Source organism: Oculina patagonica, chromosome 12 (assembly GCF_052425735.1).
Source record: "Oculina patagonica isolate OP01 chromosome 12, crgOcupat, whole genome shotgun sequence".
Taxonomy (NCBI): domain Eukaryota; kingdom Metazoa; phylum Cnidaria; class Anthozoa; order Scleractinia; family Oculinidae; genus Oculina; species Oculina patagonica.
This window is the reverse complement of record NC_135769.1, coordinates 7532819-7551043: the sequence shown is the minus strand read 5'-3', so window position 1 is coordinate 7551043 and position 18225 is coordinate 7532819. Positions and strand designations below refer to the sequence as shown.

The 18225-nt window shown below is 39.8% G+C and overlaps 3 protein-coding genes across 3 annotated transcripts in view; all 3 read left to right on the top strand.

Moving 5' to 3' along the window:
* The window catches only part of LOC144631300 (kelch-like protein 28), an 80757-nt gene that overhangs the window by 4125 nt on the left and 58407 nt on the right, over positions 1-18225 (top strand). The gene's annotated exons all lie outside the window — the stretch shown is intronic.
* LOC144632071 (kelch-like protein 2) lies at positions 768-3843 on the top strand. Its single transcript, XM_078490676.1, has 2 exons — positions 768-1571; positions 3832-3843. Exons 1-2 carry the CDS (start codon positions 825-827, stop codon positions 3841-3843), a joined length of 759 nt encoding a protein of 252 aa, XP_078346802.1. The 5' UTR covers positions 768-824.
* LOC144632785 (kelch-like protein 28) lies at positions 12672-15313 on the top strand. Its single transcript, XM_078491510.1, has one exon. It carries the CDS (start codon positions 13083-13085, stop codon positions 14994-14996), a length of 1914 nt encoding a protein of 637 aa, XP_078347636.1. The 5' UTR covers positions 12672-13082; the 3' UTR covers positions 14997-15313.

Here is an 18225-nt window from a genome sequence, read left to right as displayed (position 1 = left end):
GTAGCATATCATTGTACTAAAACACTTTCCAAAATTTCCAACCATTTCCTTGAACGAAAAACAGATGACAACCACAAAACAACCCGCTGACAATTCTGAGCAGAACCCACAAAAATATAGTTTAGGTAAAGATAATTAAGCCCAGGGACAACTGGTCATTTTCCCTAAATCAATAAACTGGATGTCCATGTATGATACACCATTTGAAAGGTATTGATCAGAATACTTCATAAAATATGTCAACAAATAATAAGACAGTTATGGCCTTGAAAGAAATGGCTTTAAAACGTAAAAAGAAAAATGTTTAAAAATATGCGTATCTCCGCATATGGCAGGTATACCTCTAAACTATAGCTTATTGTGCAGCTCTCAGTGTTGTAGTTGATTTCAGTTATGTTGCTTCTCACATGCGTATCAGGAAAAAAATTCAAAAGTCAGTGATAGTAGTGGTCATTCAAGTCAAAAATAGGGGGATGTACAATTTTATGTTTTCAAAATGCAGATCTTTTCAAGGCAATTTTGGTGGCAAAAATTCAAATTAATTGGACAGATATTGACGAAGTTATATTATTATGTGCCACATGGCACTATCGGGGCTTAAAGGGTTAATAGCTACAAACTCCGAGTGCCGTAATTATGAAACTGCTTATTGTGGTTTTCCATCTAGTGCCTGATTGGTAGAAATATAAATCAACGTCAACAATAAAACACTTCGGGAAAATTTTAAGCGCAGTTTTCATGAGATCAGCAGTACTAGTCATCATGAAATTTAAAGAACTGAAATTTAAGAACTGAACATTCACGTCATGGACAGTACATGAAAGATGGCAGCCGAAATACGACCTGTTGATGAGCAAACTACCCAAGGTACAAGTAAAGAAAGCTTAACGCAGAATGAACTGTTTGTGCCAGAAGACACGCTCGATCAGCCATGCGACGTTGTTTTGGTGGTCGAAGATGGCAAGGAATTCAAAGCTCACAGACAAGTTCTTTCAAAGGCAAGTACTTTCTTTCAAAAGCTGCTGAACAGCGACATGAAGGAGTCTAACGAAGGAGTAGTTCAATTGGAGATGTTTAGCGAGTCTGTTATGGCGGCTACACTGGAGTTTATTTACACTGGTCATGTTCAGATATTGGCCGAAGGCAATGCCCGAGACCTGATCGTTATGGCTGATTATTTGATTCTTCAGAATCTAAAACTTCTCGTAGAAGGAGTTTTAGCACAGAAGTTGAATACTTCAAATTGTATTTCAACTTATTATTTTTCTGAAAGATATCAATGCCAAGAACTTCTTTCCGAGACAAAGACATTTATCCTTGTAAATTTCTCCGCCGTGTACGCAGCGAACCGGGAAGATGTTTTGAATATGTCAAGTAAGGAAGCTGAAATGTGGATTTCAAGTGATGAAATAGATGTTAGCGCAGAGGAAGATGTGTTTAAGTTCATTCTAGCATGGATTGCTCATGACAAAAGCAAGCGAAAGAAATATTTCGCCGAGTTGTTTCGTCATGTTCGGCTCCTTTATGTATCGCGTGACTTTTTGATCAGTGATGTCGTGACAAATGATCTCGTGAAAGATCAAAGGGCACTTAGAGCCAGCTCATTCTTCTGCCTCTTTCGGGGGGGGGGGAGGGGGGGTGGGAAGGGTAGGGTTTGGGAGTGGTGGTGGTTAATGGAAATGTACTGGTACAGTTCACTTAAGTCAAGTACAGTCCCGTGTAAAGTCAAAATCAGATACGCATGTGAAAAGAAATGAAATCACAATTTCACAACTTCTAAAAATGGTGCAACGTGAATCAAGTTGCCGAGCTGTTTAGACCTTAGGGACCCTAAACGTATTTTCACGTATTTTAACACGCGCTGACACAAGCGATCAAATCCATTGAGGCAGCCGGAAGTAATTTTACATGGCCCCATTCCCCGTTACGTAAAAGTCCACAAGCAGTTATTTAAAAAAGAAATAGTATTTCGTTTCCGGATCGCGGTACGATAAGCATAATAAAAATATGAATAATAGGAAGAGAAGATTCTAGGTCGAGAATCAGTATTACGCGGAAAGGAATTGCGAAACAGTCAAGTTTTTTGCATGCATGCACATTCCTTTACCCTTCCGTGCCAGAAAAAACGAGACATCCGAAGACATCTAGTCTTGTTTGCTCTTCTTAGCGCTATTATTGATGGAAAATGTAAAGTCAACAACAACATAGACAGAAAAGCTAGAATGTTTACATAACAATTAAACACGGAAAGGGCTTTCACAATATTTTTCACCAATACATCGCTTCTTGACAAATATAATTTCGATATTTGAAGAACATGTTTTTACTGCTAAAACGTGTGGAGATTGTGGTTACGAGCTTTCTTCTGGTTGGATAGTGTGTAAATAGTTCATATCTTCCACGAAGCTCAGATACACATGTGAAAAGAAATGAAATGAATATTTGTTACCGTTTTAAATTACTGAATTGCGTTTTGAATAGCCTTTCTGTCAGCACGCATCTACCGGGCAGTGACAATCATTGTTCATGGATTGAGCAGCGAATGAAATTTGAGAGAAAGATGCACACGAACACGTCGTGTAAAACGGATGACGTGAGTCACGGGAAATGAGATTACTACAAAGAGAGTTGACGTGGCTTTATTTTTGGTTCATTGTACACATAGAGAAATGCGTGCGGGTAAACATCAACTGCGTAACGTCATAAGTTAATTTTTGAATGGCTCTTTATCGTTTTACTTGGACGTGTCCAGGGTTCTTAGAAAGAGGAAATTCAATAAAAACTATACATTTGATACATTTTCGTTCTCGGAAATATTAGCTGTCAAGCTACTCTAAATTCGAGTTTAAATAAAGTTTTATTATTATTATTATTTCGGCGACGTGCGCAGATCGTGCATTTCTAAAAAAGAGAGTTGACGTAACTTTAAGTTTATTTTTGGTTCATTGTGCACGTACAGAAATGCGTGCATGGACGCGTGCGGGTGAACATCAGCTGCGTCACGTCACGAGCCAAAACCAACTCTACTTCAAACATACCAAAAAAATTCCATTGATTCCATATTTTAGATCGCTCTTTATACTTTCTGTTGGACATAGACAGATTGGGGTCAGGGCCGAGGACATGTTGAGGGGTCTCAGAAAAGAAAAAAAAAATGAAAATATACATTTGATAATTTTTTGTAATAACGACACGTGCGGGTTGTAGTCGTAGTTGACGTAGCTTTAGTTTTGGTTCATTGTAGACCAGTAGTTCCGAAATTGTCATTTGATGTTAATTTATTTATTACACTATACAATGATTTCACTTCTTTTCACATTTGCATCTGAGCTTCACTGAAGTTATTTTTGGCGTTACTAAGGGGGCAGGGGTAGCATATAAAATTACTTCCGTTCTACAACTTCCGTCCACACAATTTTTGTACACGCAGACTTCCGTCAACATATGTATCACTTCCGGTCCACACAATTTTTGTACACGCAGACTTCCGTCAACATCTGTATCACTTCCGGTCCACACAATTTTTGTACACGCAGACTTCCGTCGACATCTGTATCACTTTCGGTCCACACAATTTTTGTACACGCAGACTTCCGTCAACATCTGTATCACTTCCGGTCCACACAATTTTTGTACACGCAGACTTCCGTCAACATCTGTATCACTTCCGGTCCACACAATTTTTGTACACGCAGACTTCCGTCAACATTTGTATCACTCTATTACTCATTCTGGAGAATGAGCTAAAAATGAAGGCTGTTTGGATATTGTAAAGGATTCACTCGACATAATTGACTCAAAAAACTATGATAATCTTTCTGTTCTACCAAGGAGGTCCCTTGAGACTCCTATTATTTTAACGCTTACGTATCAAGATATTTTGTGCTATTTGCCTGATGAGAATGACTGGTATTGTTTGGAGTTCGAAAGATCTATGCGCGGGACCATTTATAAGAGAGTTGTCTTTTGCCAGGGTAAATTGTATTTTTTCGAATCTCCACAATGGATCAGACAGTATAGAGAATGGTCGAATATGGTAAGCTACAATCCATATACTAACAGCTCGATGCAATTACCATCATACTTGGAGGAAAACAGTGCTTTGCTAGAAATATTTGTTAGTAATGAAGATAACATGTATGCTCTGGTATCGAAGCGATCAACCGACCAAACTCTTACTGTCATCTTGGAGTACAAACCTGCATCAAACTCATGGGAACATATATCATCACTTGATTCTTTCGAGTTAAGGTGTGATGTTTGTATTGTAGCCAAAGACAATTTTATTTATTTTATTGGCGGTACCAAAAATGCAAGGCCGTTTTGTGGTCATAAGAAGTCAGAGAGCGATGTTGATAGATACGACTTCAGCAAAAAACTGTGGGACAAAGTAGCTGACGTTCAAATACCGAGGGAAAGGGCTCACGGAGCCGCGGCAAACGGAAAGATTTTCATTGCTGGTGGAGATTGTAATGGGGACAGGCTACCAAGAAACGTTCAATGTGAAGTGTACGATGAAACATTAAATGAATGGCAGTTTATTAAATGTTTTAATTTGCGACCCGAAGCCTTGAGGAACATCGTGTCCTTTGATGACAAGCTTTATGCTGTGGGCTTTATGATATGTGATGCCTGGCGAAATTGCGAACTGCGACATACGAGAGTCGAATGCTACAACTCTGAAAAGGATGAATGGGAGATAAAATCTGAAATAGCTACCGTACCCACGAGAATCCTAAGGGATTCTCGAAAGATGCAAAAGTTTGTTCATTGAGAATTTTTAAAGGATTTTTCAACCCTCCAGCGTGCAAGCTGACCAAAGCCTCCCCTCCTGCCGATTGCCTTTCTGGAAGTACTTACTCTCAGTCTTCGTCCTCTTCCAAAGCACGCCAACAGCAATGCTTTATCATGTAACTGAGACATTATTGTCAACCTAACCTTTTTTGTAATATTGTTGTTATTAAAAACTCTTCCTCATTAAAAAAAGATGGTTATCATATATTGCCATAATCAAGGAATTTATAGATATTTTTGCACATAACATTGACAAGCCATTTCAACGGACCAATAAAATACTACTGTCCCTCCAACTGGGTGGCTACTAAAATAACTATTTTATGGGGAGGCTTCCGACCTCGATCTCAGGTTCTATCAACTTTTATTTTCTTGTCGTTGAGGCTGCAGCTAGTCACATGACCGCCCAAAATGTAGGTGGTGAAAAACATTTGTTGAGTGGGAGGGGTAACAGAGTGTTGTATTTGATGCTGTGCCATTTTATAAAGCGGGCAACAAGTGCGTTTGTGATTTTCACTGGTTCAGGCAACACGGAACAGTGAAACCGGTTTCAAAATCAAGCGGCTGTCGAATTCAAATTGGAGTATTATACTTTAATATTTCCGGTGTATGGTTAGAAATTCCAAGTAATAGCGATCGTGTTTCTTTTGCTCAGCCGTGATCAACAGAAATTGTAAGAATTCGTCCTCACTTGTCGATCTTATTATCGCCACGTTAAATCACTGAAATGTTCAAAAATTTCCGCTTCGCTTTTAATTAACCGAACGAAAGATGTCGGGGAATTTGATAATAGTGAAGAAACTCACAGCTAGCACAAAATTGACAGATCGGGGCGGCAAAATATCAAACAACATCAACGATCGACACAAACAGTTTTAATGTAAAGATTCAACTTATTTTACAAGAAACTACAACTTTCCTTGTTTAGCCAGAAGGACTGTCCATTTTCGTGCATATCTCATTAGGCATAGTATGTGGTTTTCTTTCTCGTATCTGATTGATGCAAAAACAAATCAACAATAACATTTACCGGATGTCAATATCACCAGCATCAATGTTAAGAGACGAAAATGGCAAAGACGCAAACAAGAAGTGATGTTCCTTGGATAGGTCTGCAGCGCTGGCTAGAGCAGCACATTGACCTTGTGTTGGATTATTTCCTCTAGCTTGGGTGCTGAGTTCCTTATGGAACTCATGTTTTCTGAGGGCAGCATATTAACATCCTGCTAGACTATTATCTCTTAGTTAGGTAATGAGTTCCTTATGGAACTCACATTATCAGAGGGAAGTACATTGACCTTGTGTTGGATTATTTCCACTAACTTGGGTGCTGAGTTCCTTATGGAACTCATGGTATCTGAGGGCAGCATATTAACATCCTGCTAGATTATTATCTCTTGGTTGGGTAATGAGTTCCTTATGGAACTCATGTTATCTGAGGACAGCGAATGGACCATGTGCTAGATTATTTTGCCTTACTTACTTGGGTTCTGAGTTCCTTATGGAGCTCATGTTATCTGAGGGCAGCATATTAACCCTATTCTGACCGGGCTTTTTTGGACCTTCTCAGACCGGGGGGGGGGGGTGGGGGGAGGGCTGAGAATATTTAAGCAATCACCATGAAACTTATAGGATGTATTGTATGTCCGAAACTCTTTCTTTTGGTATACGTCACGTGGGATGGTGACGTCACATCATGTGCCAATTACATCATGATTTCAAAACAGCCGCCATCTTGGATCCGCCATCTTCGATTTCAAAATTTTTCCTAAATGCCAGGAAACCACCCAAAAGCACTGCAAAGTACTCAAAATAAATAAAAATGTGCTTTAAACCCGTAAAAATGTAAAAATAGTTCCATTTAAGTTGATTTTTGCGAGTTTTTTTGCTTGTTTACAAGCGAAAATAGGAGAATAGCAGTTATGTGGGGCAAATTTGGAACATTCTTGTCTACTCTCAAGGGACTTTTTTAATTTCTCAAGGGAATATTTTAATTTCTCAAGGGATTACTTTCCGCTGTGGGTGATCACGCGATCTCGTGGAAAAAACGTGACTTGTCATTTACAAACGTTATATAACAATGTTAAAAGTGACATGTCAGCTTTCTTATCTCAACGCACGTGTGTCTGAAAGGCGATCTATAAAAAGCGTCGCACAAACAATGGATTGCGTAACTAAAACACGAATAAATAGCCACTAGCACTTACATCGTTTAAAAATTACAAACGTCAAAAATAAACCATACCAAAAAACTTGCTCTTTTCAAAGATATTATTGAAGTTAAAACAAATGCAAGAGATGGGGGCTTCTTTTAAGGCTTCTTTTTTAGGCCAAATTTGGTCGCTACAAGCGCCCATTCTATTTCGTCATCAGCCTAGGTCGTTAGGGACGTGACCTCGCGTTGACAGCAATGTTGCATCACAGGCAGACCACCCTATGTGTTCGTGGTTAATTATTGTTGTTGACATGAGACGAACAAAAGAAATTTTGAAATCTATAAGGGTTACTGAAATAAAGCTCTGGAAATAACATATCTAACTACATTTCGCTCTAAATATCTCAATAAAGTTTAATGAAACGTTTATCGACTCATGTGTTGTATTTCTTCGCCTGCGCGGGCCGTTTTAAGCACTTTTTTAACTGATTTAGCCGGCCGAAGGCCAGTAAGAGAGAAAGAGGAGACAAGGCTTGCAAGTCGGCGGCCGCCAGCAGCGACCTCCTCCACTTCAAACCGGAATTAACGCCAAACTACTGAAAATCTCACCTATCTGACGACGGCTATCGATCGGTGAGTTGTTGATCTATCTCTTCGCCGAATTTGAACTTCATCCCTCCAATAGTTTCCGAGAAAATCCACGCTGAAATCATGCATACGGCTTTTTGACTGCACAGGATAAACCTTCGACTCATACTTCATGCAAAAAAAGTCGGTATCTCGAAGAGACTTTGATTATTAACAGAAACACGCAAAATTACAAAATTGGGCAAACATGCCTGTCAAAAAGCCGTTGCCATGGTGATGTCAAGTTCCTGACACATAATTCAACCCTACCAAATTGTTGCCAGATAAATTTAAGGAAAACTCAGAAAGTTTGGCAGTGTTTGGTTAAATCTCAAAAAAGTTATAAAAGTTCAAAGTCAGCGCGGGCCTCAAAAGCCCCCCCCCCCCGGTCTGAATAGGGTTAACATCCTGCTAGATTATTATCTCTTAGTTAGGTAATGAGTTCCTTATGGAACTCATGTTATCTGAGGACAACATATGGACCTTGTGCTAGATTATTTTGCCTTACTTACTTGGGTGTGTGAGTTCCTTATGGAACTAATGTTATCTGAGGGCAGCATATTAACATCCTGCTAGATTATTATCTATTAGCTGGGTAATGAGTTCCTTATGGAACTCACATTATCAGAGGGCAGTACATTGACCTTGTGTTGGATTATTTCCTCTAACTTGGGTGCTGAGTTCCTTATGGAACTCATGTTATCTGAGGGCAGCATATTAACATCCTGCTAGATTATTATCTCTTAGTTGGGTTATGAGTTCCTTATGGAACTCATGTTATCTGAGGACAGCATATGGAAGTATATGGACCTTGTGCTAGATTATTTTGCCTTAATTACTTACTTGGGTGCTGAGTTCCTCGTGGAGCTCACATTATCAGAGGGCAGCACATTGACGTTGTGTTGGATTATTTCCTCTTACTTGGGTGCTGAGCTCCTTATGGAATTCATGTTATCTTAAGGCAGCATATTTGCATCCTGCTAGATTATTGTCTCTTAGTTGGGTAATGAGTTCCTTATGGAACCCATGTTATCTAAGAACAGCGTATGGACCTTGTTCAAAATTATTTTGCCTTACTTACTTGGCTGCTGAGTTCCTTATGGAACTTATGTTATCTGAGGGCAGCATATTAACATCCTGCAAAATTATTATCTCTTAGTTGGGTAATGAGTTCCTTATAGAACTCATGTTATCTGAGGAAAGCATATGGACCTTGTGCTAGATTATTTTGCCTTACTTACTTGGCTGCTGAGTTCCTTATGGAACTCATGTTACATGAGGGCAGCATATTAACATCCTGCTAGATTATTATCTCTTAGTTGGGTAATGAGTTCCTTATGGAACTCATGTTATCTGAGGACAGCATATGGAACTTGTGCTAGATTATTTTGCTTTACTTACTTGGGTGCTAAGTTCCTTATGGAACTCACATTATCAGAGGGCAGCACATTGACCTTGTGTTGGATTATTTCCTCTAACTTGGGTGCCGAGTTCCTTATGGAACTCACATTATTAGAGGGAAGCATGTTGACCTCGTGCTGGATTATTCTGTCGAACTTCGGTGGTGGGTTCCTCATAGAACTCATGTTATCTTAGAACAGTATATCGACCTCGTGCTAGGTTATTCTGTCTCGCTTGGTTGCTGAGTCCCTTATGGAACTTTTGTTATCTGAGGGCAGCATATGGACCTCGTGCTAGATTACTCTGTCTTACTTTGGTGGTAAGTTCCGGAATAATCTAACTTTTTCCAGAGATTAGCACCACTTCCGAAATAGTTTTGTCATCTGGAAACTTCCACTTGGAGAAAGATTCAGCCACGGGCCTAAATGCGTGCTTTGAGAAACTCCGACAGGAACATTTAGCCGACTGGAATAGCAATTGCTGTCAAGTGTGACACTTTGCTGTCTATCCTTTCATAAGTCGATGATGTAGTTGACGGTAGTTAGCTTGACCCCAAGGTTGAACAGTTTAGCTATCAACAAATGGTGATCCACCAACTCGAATGCTTTCCCATAGTCTAGGATAGCAGTTCTAAAAGTTGAGCCACTGCCGTTCGTAACGCGCAGCCAGTGGTGGTTGAGCATCGATATGAGAGCAAATATAGTTCAAGATCCTGGAATAAAACCAAATTGATCAGGGTCATTGCTCTCAGCAATCTTTAATCGCGTGGACATCAGGGAAATCGGCCTCAGATCTTTATTGTAGTAGCAGTTCGAAGAGGCCTTAAGTAGAGGTGTTGCATCAGCAAGTTTCCCCACACGAGGAACTCTGCACTCCGGGAAAGAGGTGTTTAAAAGGGACCGATGGGGTGAGGATATCCGAATGGAGAAGATTGTCTGGTCCCCCATCATGTGAAGCGCTCGCCGCCCTCAGGTTTCTCGTGACAGTTGATTCTGTGACAGATAAAGGCTCATCGTCGTCCGAGGCTTCCAGGACATCCTTTGAAAAAGGTGAATACCCTTGCATTACGCTGTAACCAGGGACAGTGAAAATTGAGATCCTTGGTAATTTTATTTCGTGATTTGGTTAAATTGTGATTGTTCCCATCCTCTTAGGGAAAGGTCAATAAAATATGTAGTTTTTAAATTGTTGTATCACAAAATGTTGCAAACCACCAACACGTGGCTGTAATCAATTTTAAAGAAAACCGTGAGGAAAGAAGCCTCACCCCAAACCCGACAGCCCGCTATATTGCTCCAGCCTTTTCTATGCAGATTGCTTCAGGTTTCACCAAGTAACACCACAGTTCGTTTGCGCTCAAGATAGTTTTTTCAGGTACTGTTTTTACATTAGCACAATCAATGGCTTTGCCTCCTGCACTTTGAGTTCTTGTTCAATTTTGCAGCTTACAAACACAGGCTGGATGGTGGTCCGCACTTTTAGGCTGGGACCCTTGAGCTGTTTCCTGACAATTCCCGCTGAGGCTTGATCTTGAATGGTAAGACCACGCGAAAAAATGTCTCCGTTTCTTTAGGTGGTAGGTAAGGCTGATGGTCGCAAACCTTCGATTCAACAAACTGTTTGACGGTAGAATAAGAATTAGTCAGAAGTGTGGAAACTGCAAACGTGAGAATATTCCCAAAAGGAAGATAATCGTTGCGTTCGATCAAGAATAGTTGTCAATAAGACTCTTTTGTAGCGATTCTTTACATGGCTATGATAGTGTTAGAGTAGGCCTGTATTCGTACGTTTTACGTAACCTTTGTTTCTACCCGAAGTTTTGTAGTTTAGGGTTTAGTAGCCAGATGCCAAGAAAGGGGAGCATCCCATTGCTGTCAATATCCATCAGCCTCCGTGTCACTTTCAAATGATGAAGGAACTAGAAGCGATTATCTTAAATATATTTTTAAGAAATTTGCCAGAGTTTCGTAACTTATATCAGATATACGATATTGAATATGTAAGTATATGTATTGTTCATTTCTTCTGTACAGTGTTTTGTGTTCCTCTGCAACAGACAAAAATTGCGTTATCTTACTGCGTAACGTCTAATATACGACATATATACGATAAAAAAGGTTAAACTGTCTTGTATTATTTACACCGACCAAAATTTCTGTTTACAAGATCTAATACATCTCATCAAATATGGTCTCGCTTGAGGTCTAGAAAAGTTGCTAGCTAGTGGAGGTCCGCTTGGCGAGGATATTAAGCTGCGTGCGGGTTTAGAATATACCCGAACACGGAACCTACAAGACTCGTCGCCGCTTACGGCAGTTAAAAATGCACGCAACATCGGTAAGGCCGGTAAAGTGAAAGTGTAGTGTTTTCTTTCATTATTGACTTCTTCGTAAATGAACAAAAATACCATTTCGTTCATATTTCCAAATCATAGTCCTTTAATTTCTCCGACTAACAAAACATTCTGAAAGGCTGACAAAGCCGATAAACCTAGTTAAAATATTGAGACTATTAACGCAATGTCATTTAATTTGGTCAGATTATTACAATTTACATTCCAAAGTAAGTCTTTCAAATTCGCTGCTAATTTCGATTTAAGAGAACAAAAGTGAAATGCTATGTCTTCAGTTTGTGGCTAAAATGTGGCTTACCTCGAAACGTTTCTAGAGGATCTAGAGCCCGGCTTGTTTTGCTCAACAACATCCAATAAATTTCGCGCGGTTCACGTCCAAAGAAGGAGCAATAAATTTTAATGATTTTTTCTTCATCTGTCGCCTTCTTTGGCATACTCTAACTTCCATTTAGGTAGGTAAAACATTTCTGAAGAAATCTTGCAGTAATAAAGATCATTTAACCAACAAAACAAAAGACTAGAGGCGAGATCGTCCGGAGATCGTCCCACCGGTGTTTGGATTTCTCAGATGTTATGGTTACTTATGGTTTATTTCTGACACTCACTCTTTGACAGCTCGGGAATGTGTTAAATTGCATCCCGGGGGGGGGGGGGGGGGACTCGCGTATGAAAGGGGCGGGGAAGCTCGTCGTCTCGCTTAGGAGTGTAATTAAATGTCAGATTTTTGGTCTCACTTTTAGGGTTTTCCGGGCAAAACGCCAATATTTGTAGTCATAATGGTCTCGTTTAGGGCTGCACACCAAGAAATATACAGATGTAAATTCTATTCTCCGTTTTTTGTTATCTTTTTAAAATTTCCGACGAGCATCCCGGTCCCTTTCATAAAGCAGTCCCCTCCCCCGGGAACTGCATTCCTAAATCCTTACAAAGGAGCCGACAAACTTCACCCACCGCATATCCTCCGTGTCACGTAATCAGTTGCGTGACACGGAGGCAACCAGTTACGTGACACGGAGGCAAAAAGGCAAGTACTAAAACCCGAAACAACGAAACGAAACCACCGAAACGAAACGGCCGAAACGAAGCCGCCGAAACGAGCGAAACGAAACAAAATCACCGAAACAAGCAAAACTTCAAGGTGTCCGCCACTTACCGTACTATACACTCCGTTAAGCCCATACTATGAACTCCGGTTAGCTTACTATGCACTCCGGTTAGCTCTCAATAATTGTAATGGGTTTTGCTTGTTTCGGTTATTTCGTTTCGTTTGGCTCGTTATGACGGTTAGTTTTACTGACTTTATTAACTTCCAGTTAATGATCAAGTAAGTGTTCCCTTGCCCACCGATGCAGCAAAACAGTTTCTTTAGAAAAAGGTTTGTTTCTTAATGAGAGGCAAGCCTAGGCCTGTTTAAATGTGTTACTATTGGCGGAAATTTTAAAGATCACCGATCGTGGCACTACAATGGAAAACAAAATCGACACGAATATATTTTAGGTAAAGAGAAATACTCCGACACTTAACTATATTCATTCAAACAACAATTTTCCTTGTTAGTGCCGTTATAATGCAACTGCCAATGATTGTGGTTTTCTATCTCGTCCCTGATTGGTCGCAAAGTAAATCAACATCAACAATAAAACACTTCGAGAATATTTTTAGCCCAGTTTCCGTGAGTCAGCAACACTCAATATAATGAGTCATCATAAAATTTAAGAACTGAACATTGACGTTTTGGGCACAACACGTAAGATGGCAGCCGAAATACGACCTGTTGATGAGCAAACTACCTCAAGTAAAAGAAAAGAAAGCTTAATACAGCATGAACTATTTGTGCCGAAAGACTCACTCGATCAGCCATGCGACGTTGTTTTGATGGTCGAGGATGGCAAGGAATTCAAAGCTCACAGAAAAGTTCTTTTAGAGGCAAGTCCCTTCTTTGAAAAGATGCTGAACAGCGACATGAAGGAGTCTAAAGAAGGAGTAGTTCGATTGGAGATGTTTAGCGAGTCTGTTATGGCGGCTACACTGGAGTTTATTTACACTGGTCATGTTCAAATATTGGCTGAAGACAATGCGCGAGACCTGATCGTTATGGCCGATTATTTGTTTCTTCAGAAACTTAAATCTCTCGTCGAGGGAATTATAGCGCAAAAGTTGAACACCTTTAACTGCATTTCAACTTATTATTTTTCTGAAAGATATCACTGCGAAGAACTTCTTTCCAAAACCAAAAAATTTATTCTTGCAAATTTCTCCGCAGTTTACTCAGCGAACCGGGAAGACGTTTTGAATATGTCGAACAAGGAAGTTGAAATGTGGATTTCAAGTGATGAAATAGATGTCAGCACAGAGGAAGATGTGTTTACGTTTATGCTAGAATGGATTGATCCTGACATCACCGAGCGAAAGAAATATTTTGCCGAGCTTTTTCGTCACGTTCGACTCCTATATGTATCGCGTGACTTTCTAAGCAGTGATGTCGTGACAAATGAGTTGGTGAAAGACAATGAAGGCTGTTTGGATCTTGTTAAGGATACTTTAGACTCAATTGACTCTAAAAAGTGTGATAATTTCTCTGTTCCAGCTAGGAAGTCGCTTGAGTCCCCTGCTATAGTAATACGTACGTGTGTAGAACTCCTGTGTTATTTTCCTGGTGAGGATAGCTGGCATAGGTTATGTGAGATGCCAAAAGAATCTAGATATGATATCAGGTATAAATGTTTGCCTTGTGGAGGTAAATTGTACTGTGTTGGAGTAGGACGTTACTTATCAGATATGATAAGCTATAATCCATACACTAACAGTTGGACGAGATTACCACCTTTGGAAGAAGACAAATTTTTGTGGAAGTTATTTGTTACAAATGCGGAGGAAATGTACGCTTTGTTGTGTAATGCCTCCTGTCCCTGCAGAGAGACAGGAGGTTCTAAGCTGTTTTCCCGACATTTCAGTAGGTGCAATTTGTTTGTCTCGAAGTATAAACCGGAATCACACTCATGGGAAGATATAGTTTCACTTGATCATTTTAATTCAAATAGAGGACACGTTTTTTGTATTGTACCCAGTGACCATTTTATATATTTTATTAGCGGTGAGGATGTGCGCGAAGACCTGAGCGATGTTGTCAGGTACGACTTAAGCAATGGTCAGTGGGACAAAGTAGCTGACATTCAAGTAGGGAGAAAAAGTGCTCACGGAGCTGCAGTGAACGGAAAAATCTTCATTGCTTGTGGATATCCGGAAAGATTGTCGCCACGAAAGTGGACTCATGATTGTGAGATGTACGATGAAACAACAAATGAATGGCAGTTTATCGCAAGTTTGAAGAAATCGAAAGCACTTGTCAACCTTGTAGCCAATGATGGGAAAATTTATGCTGTGAGTTCACAAAACATTGGTATGAATCTGCAACAATTTAGTATTGAATGTTATAGCCCTGAAAACAATCAATGGGAGATGAAAAGTGGGGCGGTATTACCCGGGATAAGTTGCTTTAAGATATCTCTAAACGCTTGCTCGATGAGAATTTTCAAAGGACTTCCCCACATCCGTCCGCTGGAGAACAACAATTTAGATAGCTTTCTGCCGGAGACCAGTACTTCAGATAGCCTTTCTGAAGCTTCTAACACTCAGAAACGCAAACGGAAATGCGTTGTCATGTGACAGTAACTTCGTGTACGTGGCTCATTCGTTTTGTGAGAAAAGTGTAACCAGGGACCGTGAAAACTGGGATCTTTGGTAATTTTAGTTGGTGATTTGTATTACATACCTTCAACCCGTTGTTTAATCAAGCAATTTTGAAGAGAACTGCGGGGAAAGAAACCTCACCCCCACCAGCCCGCTATATTGCTCCAGTCCTTTAAACGGAGTTATCCATTATCCTGCGTGATTTTTGGAAAATATCTTTATCACGATTTTGTAATCAACAATGTTCTAAAATACAGTTCTAAATAAATCTACCCTGATTTGCAAAAAGAGCATTCCGGAATCCGTGTTTTAAGACCGACAATAATCAGTCTTCAAGCCCTTCCCGCGTGGGAAAATTGAGGGCTGACTCGGTCAAGAAAGCTTGTGCCGGGTAGCTCAGTCAATGACCTAATAGTTCTAGGGGGTCCAGAGTCAAGCATTGAATTACTGGCTTGCTAAAGGTGTGGGAAAGTCAGGTTTTAATAACTTTCAGAGACTTTGCCCCATACGAGTCATGGTATCATTGTCATGATTGTTATTTTTTTTGGCAGCTGGCATTCGAACCCTGAAAGCTTTGCTGTGATCAGCGATGGAAATCCACCCCCCTCCCCCAAACCCTCCCATGTTTTGATTTTCCTGGAATTTAAAACTGATAGACAAGTCGGTTAACTTCGTATGTCTTTTCTGTGGACTGGACATTATTATAATAATTTATATGTGTTATTGACCATGAGTGAGGTCAAGATGGCTGGATATTGGCCAAGTTATTTTTGTGTTTTTATGGACCGATACGAGGTCGAGGTCTATAAAACGCAAAAACTAACGAGGTCAATCAAAACATAGGATTCGCTTCATCTTCCCCGCTTGCGGATTCGGCCATATTAGTAAACTATATTATGAGACGACCGCAGCAGCCTAAAAGTTCCATTGACAAGAAATTTATAAGTAAAGGGGTTCCTAAAGGGGGGTGGGGAAGGTCAAGGGGTACCAATCTAAGATCGGCTTTGGAATTTTGATGCAAGATAAGGATGTCATGTTCGCAGCTTTTAATATGAAATCGGACGTGTGTAGAAAGCGTCTGGCCACCTTAAAACCCGTTTGACTGCTTCATTAAATGTAGGCAAACATGATTGCGTATCTATAAAAAGATGAAGTTTCCTCAACTTGAAATGTGTTTCAGCATGCTGATTTTCAGCTTATACTTACCAGCGAAATAAATAGCCATTTAATAATGAAATCTGATGTGTCTAGAACGCGTCTGGCCGCCTAAAAACCTGTTTGTACCTGTAGGCAATCATGATTGAATATCTGTACAAAGATGAAGCGTCCCCAACTTGAAATGTGTTTTCAACAGGTTGAAATGAAACTAGTTTTCAACCTATTCTTACCAGGTACAGGGCTGCCCCGAAGATACTCGTATTTTCCCAAAAAGTTGCTCGAAATTTCTTTAAAAAATGCTCCAAAATCCAAAACGTTGCTCGAAAGATTCTTTAAATGAATTAAAACGTTGCTTTTGATGAACAAAATTCTCCAGATCTATGCCAATTTCCCTTTGAAAGTAAGATTTTTAAAGATTTCCATGCAATTGTGACTGCATCAGAAGTTTCTAAATAACATATTTAAGTCAAAACTTGCTAAATTTCAAGGATTTCCTTTACAAAAACCAATCATGTCTCGTCATCATGACGATAGCGATGACGTCTTGTTTGCTGACGACTTAATAATGCTAAATGATCCGAAAGTTGAACATTTTCTGAACTTTCTTGGAAATCTTCTGCACATTTCGTTAATTTTCGGAGAAGTTCGTATAATGCTCGGAAACGTTCGCATGGCCTTCGATCAACACTCGGAAAGTCTTCGGAAATCTTCGGTCTTCATGAAATTGAAAAACGTTGCTCGACAGTTGCCCAAAAGTTGCCGAGCGTCTTTGGGACAGCCATAAACAGGGAAATAGCGACAAGTCATGAATGTTGGCTTTGATGAAGCAGAGAGGCTTCCTCAGAAGTTCGAGGGATTTTAAAACACTTACTGGATACAGTTCCTTCAGGGCCATCAGTTGTGGTTAACTTCTTTAATGATTAGTTATAGCTTCCTAGCCTTCTGTGAGCGTGTTTGCACGTCCAGCAGCAGGTTTTCAACCATCTCAATTCTTTGGTCGATGATCAGTGTTAGGCTGTCCCAAAGACGCTCGAAATTTCTTTACAAGTTTTTTTTTTCAAAATTGCGAAATGACTTTCCTCAAACGTTCAGTAAGAGTAGAATAAATAAAAAATTAAAAAATAAATCAACAAAAGTTATTTGGGCCTTTATGACATACATTTAGGTTAAAAGGAGCTCCGTCACGGACAAAGCATCTTGAAAAAAAAATTTCTTTACAAGTTGCTCGAAAGTTGCTCTACAATCCAAAAGGTTGCGCCACAGTTGCTTCAAAACTCAAAAGCGTTGCTTTTTACTAGGGAAATTTCTCCAAATATATCCTAATTTCACTTTGAAGGCAAGATTTCTAGCAATTCTCATGCAATGTTACTGCAACAGAAGTATTTAAATAACATTTTAGGTCAAAATATGTTGAATAACAAGGATTTATTATTTTACTAGCTCCGCGAGCGGTCAAGATGAAACGAATCCCGTGCTCTGATTGGCTACCCGAGCGGTCAAGATGGAGCCATCTTGACCGCTAGGGATCGCCCGCTTTGTTCCCGCAAGCGAAAAAACTTTTCAGTTCCGTCGTCGCTACTTCAAAAAGCTTTTCAGTCGTAAATAAAAGCTATGAAAGTATTTTCCGAAACAACACAAGTATTTTCTGTCTGTTTCTAGCGAAATGGAGTCCGATAACAAAGAAATAGGTATTGAAGTGAAATAATGAGAACAAACAAATTAATCAACAAATGCTAACGAGTTTCGTGAATTTTATTTGCCACAACAACCACCTAATACAAAAATTAAAACGCAAAGCGACTTGAAGACATGTTATCGTTTTTTTTCGGCGGAAAAGGGAGAGAAGTCAGTGACATATCTGAAGAATAAAGACTTCGGCAAACTAGTCGTTTGTGTAAAATCTTCAAAATAGAGGAAAGCGGACGGCACGGCGAATTCGAACCAGGCACTGAAAGCTTTAAAAACATCTTTTCTCCGAAACCTCTAACGCTCATGTCGAATAAGGTCGGGTCGAACATTTATATCAACGATGTAGGAAAGTTCAAGC